Source organism: Schistocerca nitens, chromosome 2 (assembly GCF_023898315.1).
Source record: "Schistocerca nitens isolate TAMUIC-IGC-003100 chromosome 2, iqSchNite1.1, whole genome shotgun sequence".
NCBI lineage: Eukaryota > Metazoa > Arthropoda > Insecta > Orthoptera > Acrididae > Schistocerca > Schistocerca nitens.
Window position 1 is genome coordinate 577,856,031 of NC_064615.1, and position 16,189 is coordinate 577,872,219.

The window sequence follows — 16,189 nt, forward strand, 5'->3', positions numbered from 1 at the left end:
ATTTAGTGAGGCAAAAAGCCAGAAGTTTCATTTATTTTAATGGGTTTTTGTTTAATGTAATTTTTGTCATTGCAGTAATCATATTATATTATAATAATAAAACTTGTATAGCTATAATTATTATTAGTGTATAATTCAGCTCATTTAATTGAACATTTTCATTCTGACTGGAAAGTGAAAGGGGCCTCGCAAAGCTGATTCATCGCCGATGTTCAGTTGTAGCCTAGTGCTGCCAGTGTTCTTGAATATCTTTTATGTTCAAATGTTTTTTGAGCTCTTTGTTGCAGGCTAGTGCTGACTTCAAATACCTAAGATAACAGTTCAGTTGATCTGTCCCCACTCATTATGTAAAATTTGCTAAGTAGGGTCAATACCGGCTTCCAAGATTCCAGGTGTACTGTCACATATAATCGTTAAAGGCCTACAGTGTTTCAGCAAATAACCATTCTGTCAACATCAGGTGGTGCTGATGGATTCCAAGAACCTTGGAAGCAGCATATATGCCAGGAAAGCCTCAGATGACGTTTACGATCAATATCTGTTTTATCATCACTGCTGATGTTTTCTGGATATTCTGATGTGTTTCTATTTTCCTTCTAGTTCTTATCCTTTGTTTGTATGGCACCTGTTATTTTTCTTAAAATTCTTCTTTCTTATGTGTCCATTCTATCTACCATGTAATTCACTGTTAAACAGAAGAGCAAAACACAAAGCACATTCAATCATGGTTGAAAGAGAACTCAGAGCTCTTAAAGACAAGACCACAGTAACCAAACAATGCTAACAGCACTTAAACATGTTAAACCAGGTAAAGCTCCTTGATTTGACAATATCAACCTTAAATTCCTAATAAACTGTGGCAAATACACAAAAGTATGCATGGCTCATTTCTTCACAGACATTATGCAGACAGGCAATATACAACAAAAATTTAAACATTCAGCTATAATTGATATGTTAATATCTGGAAAATGAATTGGTGCCATAAGAGCTACTGACCAATAGCCCTACTATCTGTGGCCTTCAACCAACTAGAACAGCTTAACCAGAATAGACTCAGTACAAGATTACCTAAAGCAATCTCAGTGAACAAGCAGGCTTCCAGTGAAAACAAAGCTGCACAGATCAGGTTCTGCCACTCATCAATTACATTGAGGCAGTATTTCAAAGAAAACTTAAAACTACAGCTGCATTCATTGACTTATCAATGGCCTGTGATACAGTGTGTAGAGAAGGCATGATATACAACCTTCTTCACATAATTCCTTGCAAAGCAGTTGCTCATCTAATATAATTGACTGTTCCAAGCAGTCATAGGATCCAAGATCAGCTGCCCAAGAAAATTATAAAAAAACAGCCTATCACAGGGATCAGTCCTTGTTTCACTTGTCTTCAGCTTTTACATAGTAGATATATCAAAAATACAATCTAGGAAGTTGGTTTCCAATGATGGGTGCTTGCTACAATATGTACCTCAATTGAATAGTCAGAAGAAATCTTAATGAAATGCCTAGATGTATTGGAAAATTTCTTTTCCAATGCAGGCTCCAACAAAACACCACGAAAAAGCATGTTTCATGTTCCCACTTGAATAATACACTCACTGGAAGAAAACTCAACATACAGTTCAACATACACCTACTCACAATAAAACACCAAAGTACTTGGGGTGACCCACAATACAACTGAGCCTTTCAGAGAACATCCAATAGAAACAGCTGCAAAACTGAAAACAATAAATAACATCATTCAGAAGCTCTATGGTACAACCTGGGGAGCATCCATATGAGCCCTACACTCTTCTGCTCTGGGTCTTCTGAACTGTTAAATATTGTGCACCAGTTTGGCTAAACAGCCCGTAGGCAGGGAAGATACATGTCCATCTACATAGCACCATGAGAATAATTGCTCTTGTTATCAAAACAAAACACCTACAGAATGGCTGCCAATACTAGTCGACATTCCACACCGTCAACTATGATGCATAAATGCTCTCATCAAGGTGCACAAAAATGTCATGGATAGCAAAAACCTGTCAGCACATCAAGTTATCAATGATGCAAGCTGTAACTGACTCCCATCTAGATGACCACCAACAATAACAGGAAGGGTCACTGATTTCAACTTATTAATGCATGGAATCGAGAATGGATTGGACAACAAAATAATACTATGCTGTGTACCAACAGAAAACCACTTGACTTGCCAAACAAAACATGGCCAATGCTAAACAGATTTAGAACTCAACATGGGACATGTGCATATTTTTACACAAATGGGGCAAGCAACCATCCCCTCTTTGCAATTGCAGAGAACCGCAAATTATCAGACACATTACAGAAGAATGCTCCACAGGATCATATAATGGTAAACAAGAAGACCTCCTTCTGGCAACTCCAAAGTTGATAGATTACATAAATACTCTACATGTTTATTTATAAGATTTTGTATTGTGTATGTTATGAGCTACATTACATGATTTTTTTCTTTGGTTTGTTGAAAAGCCATAAGATAAACAAATAAATGCTGTTAAGCATTTATTTGCACACTCACATTCTCATCTTATCACTTTTTGTGATAATTTAGTTTTGTGAATCTCTTATTGTAGACATTCTAAGTTAAGCCATATGCACTTCCAATTTTTCTGATTCATTCATCCACTACAGATCTTTCTAATACATTTTCTAGTTATTCTAAAAGTACCTAACTGTCTGACCATTTCTATTTAATCTATTTGTACTTCTGTATATTGAGTACACTCAGTTTAAATTTGCCATGAGTTCTTTGAATGAGATTTTTTTAAGTCTTGCTCTGTTTTGGTTAGGTCATTGCATCTGTGATATTCTACAAAAGTAATGCAAAATGATCTGCAAAAGCCAGACAGCTTACCTAGTTTCCATTTGATTTTCATCCTAGAATTATTATTATTATTATTAAAGTAATAGTTATATTATTACATTTTGTGACGCCATATTAAATTAATGAAGATCTACTTCACAGGTTTTCTGAGTGGTGCATCTAAAGAACTCCCAGGAAATGTTGGACTTTTTGATATGTCTTTGGCTCTTGATTGGGTTCGTGATTACATCAAGTTCTTTGGAGGAAATCCAGATCTTATTAAAGCATGTGGGCAAGGCACTGGAGCTAGCAGTGCAATACTATTGTCACTGTCCAAGATATCACAAGGTAATTGTTCTGATCGAAGTGTTTCACCAGTTACAATAAATTTTTCATTTAAATTCTCCTTATTTTAGATAAGGTATACATTTTCAGTGGCTACAGCTGCACAGAAATCACAGTCTTGACACAGCAGCTGATCTTTAGATTTCAGGTAGTGTTTGACAATAGAAATACTATCTCATATTTAGTTTAAAAAGAAAAACAATAAATTTAGAAGATGTTGTGAAAGCACAAAAATTAGTCCACAGAATAATGTGGATGCAAATATGAAATTTAATATACAAGGTGCATTCAAGTTCTAAAGCCTCCGATTTTTTTTCTAATTAACTACTCACCCGAAATCGATGAAACTGGCGTTACTTCTCGACGTAATCACCCTGCAGACATACACATTTTTCACAACGCTGACGCCATGATTCCATGGCAGTGGCGAAGGCTTCTTTAGGAGTCTGTTTTGACCACTGGAAAATCGCTGAGGCAATAGCAGCACAGCTGGTGAATGTGCAGCCACAGAGAGCGTCTTTCATTGTTGGAAAAAGCCAAAAGTCACTAGGAGCCAGGTCAGGTGAGTAGGGAGTTGTTATCACGAAGAAACTGTTGCGTAATGTTAGCTCGTTGTGCGGGTGCGTTGTCTTGGTGAAACAGCACACGCGCAGCCCTTCCTGGACGTTTTTTGTTGCAGAGCAGGAAGGAATTTGTTCTTCAAAACATTTTCATAGGATGCACCTGTTACCGTAGTGCCCTTTGGAATGCAATGGGTAAGGATTATGCCCTCGCTGTCCCAGAACATGGACACCATCATTTTTTCAGCACTGGCGGTTACCCGAAATTTTTTTGGTGGCGGTGAATCTGTGTGCTTCCATTGAGCTGACCGGCGCTTTGTTTCTGGATTGAAAAATGGCATCCACGTCTCATCCATTGTCACAACCGATGAAAAGAAAGTCCCATTCATGCTGTTGTTGCGCGTCAACATTGCTTGGCAACATACCACATGGGCAGCCATGTGGTCATCCGTCAGCATTCGTGGCACCCACCTGGAAGACACTTTTCGCATTTTCAGGTCGTCATGCAGGATTGTGTGCACAGAACCCACAGAAATGCCAACTCTGGAGGCGATCTGTTCAACAGTCATTCAGCGGTCCCCCAAAACAATTCTCTCCACTTTCTCGGTCATGTCGTCAGACCAGCTTGTGCGAGCCCGAGGTTGTTTCGGTTTGTTGTCACACGATGTTCTGCCTTCATTAAACTGTCACACCCACGAACGCACTTTCAACACATCCATAACTCCATCACCACATGTCTCCTTCAACTGTCAATGAATTTCAATTGCTGCCATCTCTGGGACGTATTGACAATGAACGCGGCCTCATTTTAAAACAATGCGCATGTTTCTATCTCTTTCCAGTCCGGAGAAAAAAAAATCGGAGGCCTTAGAACTTGAATGCACCTTGTACTGCTAAAGAGACACATGCATGAAAAGCTATGGTTTCCTTAGATCCATAGGACTGTAAAGAAGGGAACATTTGGAGTGGATGAAGAGTTAGTTGAGGCACTGATGTGAGAAAGTATGTAACTAACAGAAGACAGGTTTTGGTTGTGTCAAAAAAGAAGTCTCAGTTGTATAAACCGGTTGCAAAACGTATAAAACTCATATGAAGCAAACTCATGTACTACAAACACACGAAACTTTGCCCAGTAACTTGGACAACTGTCTGCTACAAAATGTATTTGAATAGGTCAGTTTTGGCTTGAATATCACTCACTGCATGTCCATACAAGATGTGCAGATGGTACTGGAAGACATTTTAGCTTGGTTTTCTCTGATTATTGTAGACGTAGTTATTTTGTTTCCTGAAAAACTGTTGACTGGCAAAGGTATGTTAATTCAGAAAGAAAATGTCATTGATTTTCTGACATTTATTTTCAAAACTCATTGTACAGTTTATGGCTGTCAGTTCCTTTATGCTTTAACACTTGCAGGTGAACTAAAACACTTTTCATCAGGAGCTTTGCTCAAAGAGTTGGTTCCCTATACAACAATAAGAAATGTTGCAAGCAATAGTATTTATCGACATCCAGTACACTTAATCTAATGACTAAATCGTTTGACTGCACCAGTGTGTGTGTGTGTGTGTGTGTGTGTGTGTGTGTGTGTGTGTGTGTGTGTGTGTGTGTGTGTGTGTGTGTGTGCACATGTGCTTGTAGGTGGGGGGGGGGGGGGGGGAGGGGTTGCTGACTGAGAGTGTGGTCAACAAAAAAGTACATTTTTATTTTGTTTGTAATTCACATACTTTCCTATGTCAAAGCCTCAATGATCGGAATGTATACATTACAGATAATTTATAGGTTTCATGATGACAGATGTATAAAATACATCACCAGTGAAGATACACCAGCGTCAACTCAAAAAATGAGTTCAACTGATGGAAAAAAGTAAAGATTTTATAACAAATTTAAAGTTGAAAAGCAGTTTTGGATATGAGGAAATCTGGTTCTACTCAAGCTGTACACAAGTTAACAAATACAAGAAGGACACTATTGTTGTAGGGCTACTGCTGATTTGTTTGTATATCTTTTAAGATTAAATCAAACAATGGAAACTCCAGAATGGAATACCATCAACGTAAGGAAAATATAGATTGCTACTTAGAATAATGATGACATGTTAAGTTGCACACAGGCACAATTAAAAGACACTTAAACATTAAACGTTCACCCACAGCCTTTGTCAGAGAAAAAGAGAAATACACACACATTCATTCACATATATATTTAAATATAATTAACTGAACCAAAATACTTACCTATCCTGTATATTTTTCTCATTACATCCAGTTTCTATAATATCTACACAAGAAATACATCATCACTTCACACTCACCAAATTGTATAATGTTAGATGAAGTAAGTGTGTAAAATAAAATCTAATAATCAATGTTATGTGGTATTGTAAATGTAACATCAGTTTATTGCACTTATCATCTCCCTGATTTTCTTGAAGCACCTGCAGTCTTTATAAAAATCTAGCACTCATATCCAGATTTGTAAGTTTTGAAACATAAACCAGAGTAAAACTATTTAAATTTAATACATGGTCACAAAACATGCAAATTGCAGTTACAGAACAAAATGAAAATTAAACAACTGAAGGTGTTTTGAAACTTTTGTTTATTATACATCATATACATCCAACAAATTGGAGAGTCCCTTAATGCTCTTCAGCACTGTGTTCTGCCACTGGATGGTCAGATCAGTTGTTGGCAAAAGTTTGGAGGTAGCCATTCATTCTTGTCATTCCTGCATAAAATGCTATGCATAAATTTCAGCATTGGTGCTTTCACAGGTGGCTCTACCTCTGATGGGATAGGATAAGGCTGAGACAGAACTGGAGTAGTATGTGCTTGGTGGGTCTGGCTGCTTTCACAGGTGACTCTGCCTCTGATGGGATAAGATAAGCTTTTTACAGGGCTGGAGTAGTATGTGCTGGGTATGTGAATTGGTTGGTCTTGTAACTGGGTTTTCCACAGACTGTGGCAAGGAGTTGGGAATGTGAGTGGCATAGCAATGGATCAGGATGTTGTGTAGGTGGAGTGGGCAGTGGACTACCTGGTTAGAAGGAGTTGGAAGAATTATGGATAGGATATTTCTCATTTCTGGGCTTGATAATAGATAGTCAAAGCCGTGGCAAAGGACATGGATCAGTTGCTCCAGTCATGTCATTGTCACCAGGTCCGGTGCCCTTGTATCACATTCCTAACCCCTACATCTGCTGCCTCCCCATCATGCTTTCTTATCCTGCACAGTGGATACCTCCCTCTGAGCCACCAGCTACCCCTCCCCAACCCTTTCTCCTGCTTCTTTCTCCACTCACCTATCCTACCCGGCACAACCCCTCACCCCAGTCCACCTTCTGAACTGCTATCCCAGCATTGTGTGCTCAGTCAGCAAAATGTCACTACACAAGTGTGTGCATGTACCTTTGTGTGTGTGTGTGTGTGTGTGTGTGTGTGTGTGTGGGTGGGTGCACATGTGCTCTTAAGTTGTTCTGAACCCTAGACATGAGTCTGAATCATGCTTACAGTGGAGCAAATGAAAGTGAACGCAAGTGAATGAGTGTACACCCCCTCAGAGATGTGGTGAGGATTAGAAAGCATTGTGGTCTTGTAATTAATATACAGTACTCCAGTTTAGAAAAAGAAACCTTATTGGTTTATTTGCTCATGGAGGGGGAGGGGGGAGTTACATGACAAGGATTGCCTACGGACAAGGGAAGAAAACTTCAGTGGCCCCAGACTGACTGAAGGAGACTGGAAGATTCAAAGGTGAAGGAACTAAGACGTTTAGCGTCTGCTGTAGGTGGCAGCTCAGAACAGAAGAGAGAACTATTTTTTGGTTCCAAGAGACCTCAGTCTCAACATTCAGGTAATCTGGCAACGTGATTTTATTGGCAAGGCAGCTTTTCTGACGACAATTCAGCATATTCCAGTGTGAACCAGTCAACTGTTGTCACATTAGCTGAAAGGTGACTGATGAAATAAGTGGATTATTTGTGAAACTTAAATAATAAAAATTATTTATGTTTGGGGCTGAGGGGCACCTTGTTCATCTCCTTCCCTCTCTCTGAAAGAGTTCATCAAGGGTGAGCTCTGCTCACTCAATGGGGCCAGGAATGTAGGGGTAAACAATATTTGATTTTCATTTAAGAATGCAATATTTTAAATTCATTTAACAATTCAAATCTTGCAATGTGAGTATAATTGTTACATCATCATGCAGTGACTACATTTGTTGAGAAAGGACTGTGATGGTGGTGGCATTACAAAGGTAGCGGAAGGTGGGTTCAGAGACAGCTTTGAGTAGAAGCAACTGAAAGACTTGTTCAACAAGGATTAGGATATAATGTAAAAATAATCAGTACATGTTTTACAGGTCAGTTTTTTAATTTAACATTTTTATTAATAAAGGAAGTGAATTTTTGATTTCTAGTGTTATTAGAGGAGGCAAGGCATCTGATCTAGTTTCTAACAGAATAGGAGCTGTGTGACATTAGGAGGCCTCCTCATCAGACTGTGGTTGGTCTGAAACTTCCTGGCAGATGAAAACTGTGTGCCAGACTGAGATGCAAACTCAGAACCTTTTCCTTCATGGACAAGTGCTTTGCTGACTGAGCTATCCAAGCACAACTCATGATCTGTCCTCACAGCTGTACTTCCACCAGCACTTCATCTCCTACCCCCCAGACTTCACAGATTCTCTCCTGTGAACTTGCAGAACTAGTTGTCCTTGAAGAAAGGACTGCTAGTTCTAAAAGGCAAAGGTTCCAAGTTTGAGTCTTGACCTGGCATGTAGTTTTAGTCTACCAAGAACTTTCATATCAGCACACACTCTGCTGCAAAATGAAAATTTCATTCTGTGGTCAGTCTGTTTTAGACTGACATGAGCACACACTGCCCATCATCCTTATCATGGAATAGAATTTTGAAAGATGACAGTTTGTTTTAACTATAATCAGGGAAGATGGAAGCAGTGTAAGTCAAATTTATTTCAAGTTCATTATCATCCTATAAGTAACATTGTAACTATGTAATTGACCCAATAAAAGTTAAACAAATTGAAAATATATTAATGTGCAGACAAGTCAACTACTTGATTAAATTTAAGCTTAAATCAGAACGATGCATGAAATTAAATAGGTTTGATTAATAAAACAAGAAAATGACAACTGCAAAACATGATCCTTCTCATTGTATTGATGCGTCTTATAAGTAACTAATAAATCATTTACAGCTAACACCTGAAGGGTGATTTCTTCAATCCAAATTATTGTAATTACAAATGTAAGGAAATAAGTCCAGTTAAACTGAATACACAGATTTTAAAAATAGCCCATGACTATAAAACAATATCAAATGAACAAATAATCATGATAATAAAAGATTACTGTTTGAAAGTAAGTAATTCATAAGATAAATACAAAATAACAGTTTTAATTAAAGAAAAGTGTCTTACATGAAATTACAAAATTACAGTTCATGGCAGTAGAAAAATAAAAATCGTCATTAATTTTTGCACTTGAACTTGGCCAAAGCACATGGTCAGGTGGAGTGGCTGTATGTGTTACACTACAGAAATAAGTCTGCTATTATGCAGCATTTCTCACTATGTGTAGGGAGTGGAATACCAATTGGTACACAAGGTGAAACTCCAGATTGCGTGTAAGTAGCTAATTCTAATGTTGTGTAACAAAGGTTCCATTAATTCAACTATCAGTCTGGGATAAGTTGAATTTGTTATGTATTAGACAAACTGTCTTCAGTGTTTTTCAAGAAGAAATGGAATCCCCAAAAGATGCTGAATTGTGTCACAGTGTCTACCTGGAGACAGAGCATGTGGAGTGGTACTGGGTTGTGCGAATTCAGTGGCAGTTGAACAATAGGTGGTTGAGTTCAGTGGAGAGTGGAATCTTATTTCTGCAGATTCCTTCAAAACATCGCAGCAGCCTTATCTCTGATGATGGCTTGTAATCAGCACTTTTGTAACATAAGCTTTCAAATTCTATAAACTTTGAACATAACTTCACCTTAGCAGACTGGTAAAACCTGTGTAACGACAGTGCCTCAACACAATGAAATAATCAAACATACGACAAAACCATTCAGTAGCAGAGGCAGATAATAAAATATAGAGGTATAAGTAAAAGAATGAAGAAACATTGAAAAGAGCATATTGGTTAATTTTATTTTATTTATTTATTTATTCATCCGTAAACAAATTTCTTTGTATGGATGTTGTCATTATACATACATATGTACATTATTTTGTCATATAAGGTAATGAAATACAAGCTATATATAATAAATTCATAATATATATATGTATATTACACACACAATTTATCATTGAATTACATAATGCAGAAGAACCTGCTTCAATCAAAAGAAATATATCACAAGACTCCTTTAATACTTGGATGGGTAAATTACAATCTAGAATGCCCACTTTATAATTGATTAACCTGATTATTTATTTATACCAATTTTATGCTGCATGAATTCTCTAATCGAATAAAAACTATTTTTTAATAAATATTCTTTAAGGAATGCTTTAAATTTACAGAGTTCCTTTATGCTTTTGATTTCTTTTGGTAACTTATTGTATATCTTGAGACCTTGGTAAAACATAGTGATTTGGGCTTTAGTTTTATTCATCCTGTCTAGGTACAAGCAATTACAGTTTCTGGTTTGGTGATAATGTATGCAGCTGTTTGCTAAGTATTGCTCAATATTTTTGTGAATAAAAACTGTAGTTTGCAAGATATATTCACTTGGGATTGTCAGAATACCCCACTTTTTAAATAGCTCACTGCAGTGTGCTCTTTTGTGACTCTTGCTCATTATTCTGATAGCTTGTTTTTGCAGTCTGAACACATGTTTCACATTTTGGGCATTTGCACCCCAGAATGTTATGCCGTAATTTATTATAGAATGTATGTGTGCAAAGTATGTCATTCTCTGGCATGAACTATTGCACACAGTGACTAATATTCGTAAGGCATAGCATGCTGTACTAATTTTTTTCCCAAGCATCCTAATATGTTCATCCCATTTTAATTGTTGATCAACATACATACCCAAAAATTTTGTGCTGGCTACACACTCTACAGTTTCATTTTGAACTTTAAGTTTTGTTATCTTCAGTTTTTTCTTTATATAGAAGTTTATGTTATTAGTCTTCTTCACATTAAGGGTTACTTTGTTGTTATTTGACCAGTTGTGAATTTCCATAAGTGCCTTTTCAGCTTTTACATTTAACATTTCTGGTGTCCTGTCTGTAATTATTATATTGCTGTCATCAGCAAACAACACTGTTTCTCCTTGCGTTACCCACTGTGGGAAGTCATTAATATAAAGGAGACTGTTGGAGGTCCTTCAGTAGAGTATCAAATCAGATCCCAGCTGGTCTGCCCAGTTTTGGGTGATGCACAAACAGCCTGAATTGTTGGTTGAGGAGCAGAGTTGACATGGGTGAGTAGGCATCTGACAGATTGTGGCTGCATAAGTTACCAGAAGCTGCTGTCAGCTAACCTACAGCTGTGAGACAATGGCTTCTGCCAGGAGTCTGTCAACAGGGTTTGTATGAAAGGCTCCCATTACCAATCGCTTGCCATTATAGTCAACAGGGTCCAGCAAACTCAGTACAGACAGTGCTGCTGCCCATAGGCAACATAGGCAACACATCAGTAGTCCAGATGGGATAAAATCGGTGCTTTGTAAAAGCTCAGAACTGATATGCAACAGCCAAGTTAGCTTGTTGTCAAATAAAATACCTGAGAACTGTAAAGCTTCAACAACTTCAAGTAACTGGTCACAAAGATAAACTTCTGGGTGTGGGTGCACAGGCCATAGTTGGAAAAAAATGCACAACTCATGAATTTGCAGGAGAAAATTGATGGCTGTGATTCGGGGTCCAGTCATGGACTCTCCAGATAGCCCCCTGAAGTTGGTGCTCAGTGATGCACAGTGATGCAGAGGCACAATACAGGTAAAGACATTCACATAATGTGATGGAGAGACTGTGGGGCCATGGCGTTTATATCAGTGATGAAGATAGTGAACAATGTTATGCATAGAACTGATCCGTGAGGGACTCCAGTTTGCAGTACATCTTGGTTGAGAGTTGAACCTATCTGGACCCAAAAAAGTTGGAGAGATAGGAAATTCTGGGTAAAAATGGATCAATTGACCTGGAAACCCCACTCAAGCAGTATAGATAGGATTTGATATCGCCAAGTGGTATCATATGCCTTCTGTAGGTCAAAGAACACAGCAATCAGATGTTGGCAATGCATGAAAGCATTGTGCATTGCTGATTCCAGGTGAACCAGATGGTCTGTGGTGAATCGGAAAGTCTGAAAGTCACTTTGAAATTGTGATATATGCCTTCTGGCTTCAAGGCACCAACAAAGACAGTGGTTGACCATTCATTCGAACAGCTTACACAAACCATTCATCAGAGAGATTGGCCAGTAGTTAGTTAAAATATGTGGGTTCTTTTTCAATTTCAGGACAGGAATAATAATACCTTCTTGCTACTCAGAGGTAAATTCTCCTTCGTGCGAAATGTGATTAAAAAGCATAAGGATATGTTTCACACTGTTGGCATGAAGATTTTTGAGCATTTGGTTGTGGATATTGTTGGGTCCAGGAGCCATATCTTGACACCCTGCTGAAGTGCTGCAAAGCTCCCATTCACTAAAAGGGACATTGTATGATAGCTGTGCACATGGAAGGGTAGCGGGCAGCTCTCAGTTACATGTTTATGGGTCAGGAAATGAGGTATGTAATTACTGCAAGTGGACATTGCAGCAAAGTGTACTGCAAAACATTCAGGAAGTACCATGGGTTGAATGCAGATGTTACCATTGACCAGAATGCTAGGAACTGCTGTAGGTGTGAATGGCTGCAATGCTGCAGAGTGTAGTCCATACTTGATGTGGTGGTGTGTGCTATTGCATAGATGACAGATATTGCTCCCAAAACTCCTGCTTCCTTTTCTTGATTAAAAACCATGCTTTTGCTTGGAATCTCTTGAATGCTTTTAAATTATCCATAGAGGTATGGTGCTTGTGCCATTGAAGCACCCTGCAGCTTTCCCTGATAGATGTGGCTGTATCTCCAGACACCATGGCACTGGCTGCCATCAAGATTAGCTGAAGGAGTAGGGTATTGTCGCTGTGGCAGCATGAATAATAGTACCAACAGTATCCTGTACCACTTTGTCAATATTCATCACATGACGCTGCAAAAGCAGCTGTAGAGGAGAAAGCCTGCCAGTCAGCTTTCCAAAGTGACCAATGCGGAGCATATTCCAGATGTCTGTGAGTGGAAAGGCAGAGAATGATAGGAAAATGGTCACTGTCACAAGGATTGTCATGGATGCACCTGTGAATTGGGGATAAGAAATTTCGGGCTGCAGACTGTGAGATCAGTAGTTGATAAGTATATTCAATCGGCCACACTGAAATGGGTTGCAACTCCAGTGTTGAGCAGGCAGATGTCCAATTCTGAAAGGAGGTCTTCTAGTACTCGGGCTATGCTAGCCTCACAGAGAATTATGGACATTAAAGTCCCCTAATAAGAGGTAGCTGTTCCATTAATTCTAACAGCTCATGATGATGGAAGGTCCATCTGGTGGTGAATAAGCATTACACATTGTCATCTGAACTGACAGGTAGACACTAACAGCCGTGGCCTCTAGTGCAGTGGTAAGAGGCACCTGCTCACGGAAGTATCAGAGTGTATGATGGTGCAGACCCCATTGGATGCTCTCTTGACATTAATGTGATTGGTACAATAGAGTTCATAGTTTTTCAGAGCAGGGAGGCATGTTGCTGTATACAATGTTTCCTGAAGTGCTATGCCAATTGTGTTGTAAGCAACCATTGAATGATGGAGTTTAGTCAGATGGCAATAGCAGCCATTACAGTTCCATTTAAGGAGTGTTGATGTCAGCTCTGAGAAAGTGGCGAATAGAAAGGATGGGTGTGATTATTTCACTACCAGGTTGTAGTCCACCAGATTGTGTGATCTGTCATCAGTGCACACTGGCTTATCCTCTGCAGGGACAGGGAGCAGAACACCACAGCCTCAGAAAGTAGTTTATCTTTCTGCTTATCCTTATTATTCTTGTGAGAGTTTGATTTCTGTGAAGATTTCCCCATTTTATCTTCTGGGAGTGAGGAGGACCATATTTTTCTTCAGCCAGCAGCCTGTGACCTTGCCTTGCCTTGATGGGGGGACCTTGACAGGTGTCTTCATCCCTGATGACACCAGAGGATGACTAGGCATCTCTGGCCTCACCAATGGTGTGGGAACCACTGGTGCTATAGATGTAGCAGGCAAGGGAGCTGACATCCCTCCCTCAACTGTAGGGCAGGCCCTGAAATATGACCAGGGCCATGGGGTGTTGTGTGAGACCTTTTCATCGTATGAGGTATGGACTGTGACACAACAGTCTCAAAGTTTGGGACTATAGCAGTTGGATGAAGTCTTTCAGACTTTTTCTTTGTATCTTGATAAGACAGGCAATCAAGAATTTTGTATTCTTGAATCATCTTCTTCCTCTTAAGCACTGAGCATTAAGGTGAATGGGGAGGTTCAGTCATGTTGAGGGAGTTGGTTACAAGGGCTGCCCTCATGGGATGCCCAGCCACATGCTCTACAGACAGCCTCATCAGAACAGTGGGAGGACATGTGTCTGAACCTTAGGCACCTAAAACATCTCATCAGAGGAGGAAAATAAAGCCTGACATAACAGCTATAAACCATGACCTTGAACTTCTCAGATGAAATGTTGCCCTCAGAGCCTAGGATAAAAGCTTCAGTGCCCACTCTATTATCCATGGGTCCTCTCTGTATGCAGTGAACAAAATGGACTCCACACGCCATGCCAGATTAGTATGCAGCTCTTCATGAGTTTTTAGCATTATGTCCCGATGGAAGATAGCACTTTGAATTCTATCGAACTTCTTATGAGGAGAAATGGTGACTGGTACATCTCCTATCTTGATGCAGGCCTGAAGTGCCCTTGATTGGTTGATGTGTGATGTTTTGATCAGCAAAGGTCCATTTCTCATCTTCTCTAATGCAGCAACCTCCACTAACCGATCTTCAGTACTTTCAATGAAAAACAGTGGCTTCGTTGTAACAAAAGATTTGCCATCAGTTCAGGAACAAACCAAGAACTCGGTAAACTGCTCACTTCCACTTCTCCTTACCTGTCTCATGTCTTGAGGCATGGGCAACACTGTCAAAATGGTGTAAATTTCCCCTGGTTTGGATGACTTGTGTTCATAAATTAACTATTCCTTGAAAATTCACAGGAAATCACTGTCTAATACAGCATCAAAATTGTCGCCATGCTTCTAAACCACTTCAAATATGAACTGGTGCCTCCTTCCCTCTATTTCCAGTTCCACATATTGTGAACCTGTTGGACAAATTACTTTTGTTCCCAGTCCATTCAGTATGCTAGGTGGCAGTTTTGACTCTCAACCGTGAAAAGATTTGATTAACTAAACACTTACTTGTCCGCTTGTTCTTGCATCAATGAAAAGGTAGATTTCTACCATTGATTTTACTTTCCAAAGTTATGTTTGCCACCTTGGCGAGTTCCACCTCTCTTACTGGTTTTGCTTCGTGGAAGGGGAGTGAAGGACAGTGGCACGACTGCTCCCGAAGTGTTTCCCATACTCGCATTCCTTTTTGCACCTCTACAACCTACACTATGTGATCAGAAATATCGGGACACCCCCAAAAACATATGTTTTTCATATTAGGTGCATTGTTCTGCCTACCTTTTAAAGGAATGTAGTTGAGAGGGAGATTTTATATGTCTGGGTAACCTGCCGTACAGTTTTTTCCTGCATGATACACACCATTTTAGCATAATATGTTGCTATGACTAACATGTGTGTTATTGTTTGGTCCAGCACTGTATTCATGAACAGTGAATAACTACAATATGTGATCAAAAGTATCCGGACACCCCCAAAAACGTACATTTTTCATATTAGGTGCATTGTGCTGCCATCTACTGCCGAGTACTCCATATTAGCAACCTCAGTAGTCATTAGACATCGTGAGAGAGCAAAATGAGGTGCTCTGCGGACCTGACGGGCTACGAACATGGTCAGGTGATTGGGTGTCACTTGTGTCATATGTCTGTACGTGAGATTTCCACACTCCTAAACATCCCTAGGTCCACTGTTTCCAATGCAACAGTGAAGTGGAAACGTGAAGTACAGACCTTGTCTGCTGATTGACAGAGACCACTGACAGTTGAAGAGGGTCATAATGTGTAATAGGCAGAATCTATCCAGACCATCACACAGGAATTCCAAACTGCATCAGGATCCACTGCAAGTACTATGACAGTTAGATGGGAGGTGAGAAAACTTCGATTTCATGGTTGAGATGCTGCTCATAAGCCACACATCATGCTGGTAAAT

At 39.3% G+C, this 16,189-nt stretch overlaps 1 protein-coding gene across 1 annotated transcript in view; it reads left to right on the forward strand.

The window, feature by feature from the left end:
* Positions 1-16,189, forward strand: part of LOC126236626 (pyrethroid hydrolase Ces2a) — a 177,085-nt gene that overhangs the window by 51,453 nt on the left and 109,443 nt on the right. The window contains exon 4 of the mRNA XM_049946073.1: positions 3,001-3,186. Within this exon, the coding sequence (XP_049802030.1) occupies positions 3,001-3,186 (186 nt within the window). The remainder of the gene's footprint in view (positions 1-3,000; positions 3,187-16,189) is intronic.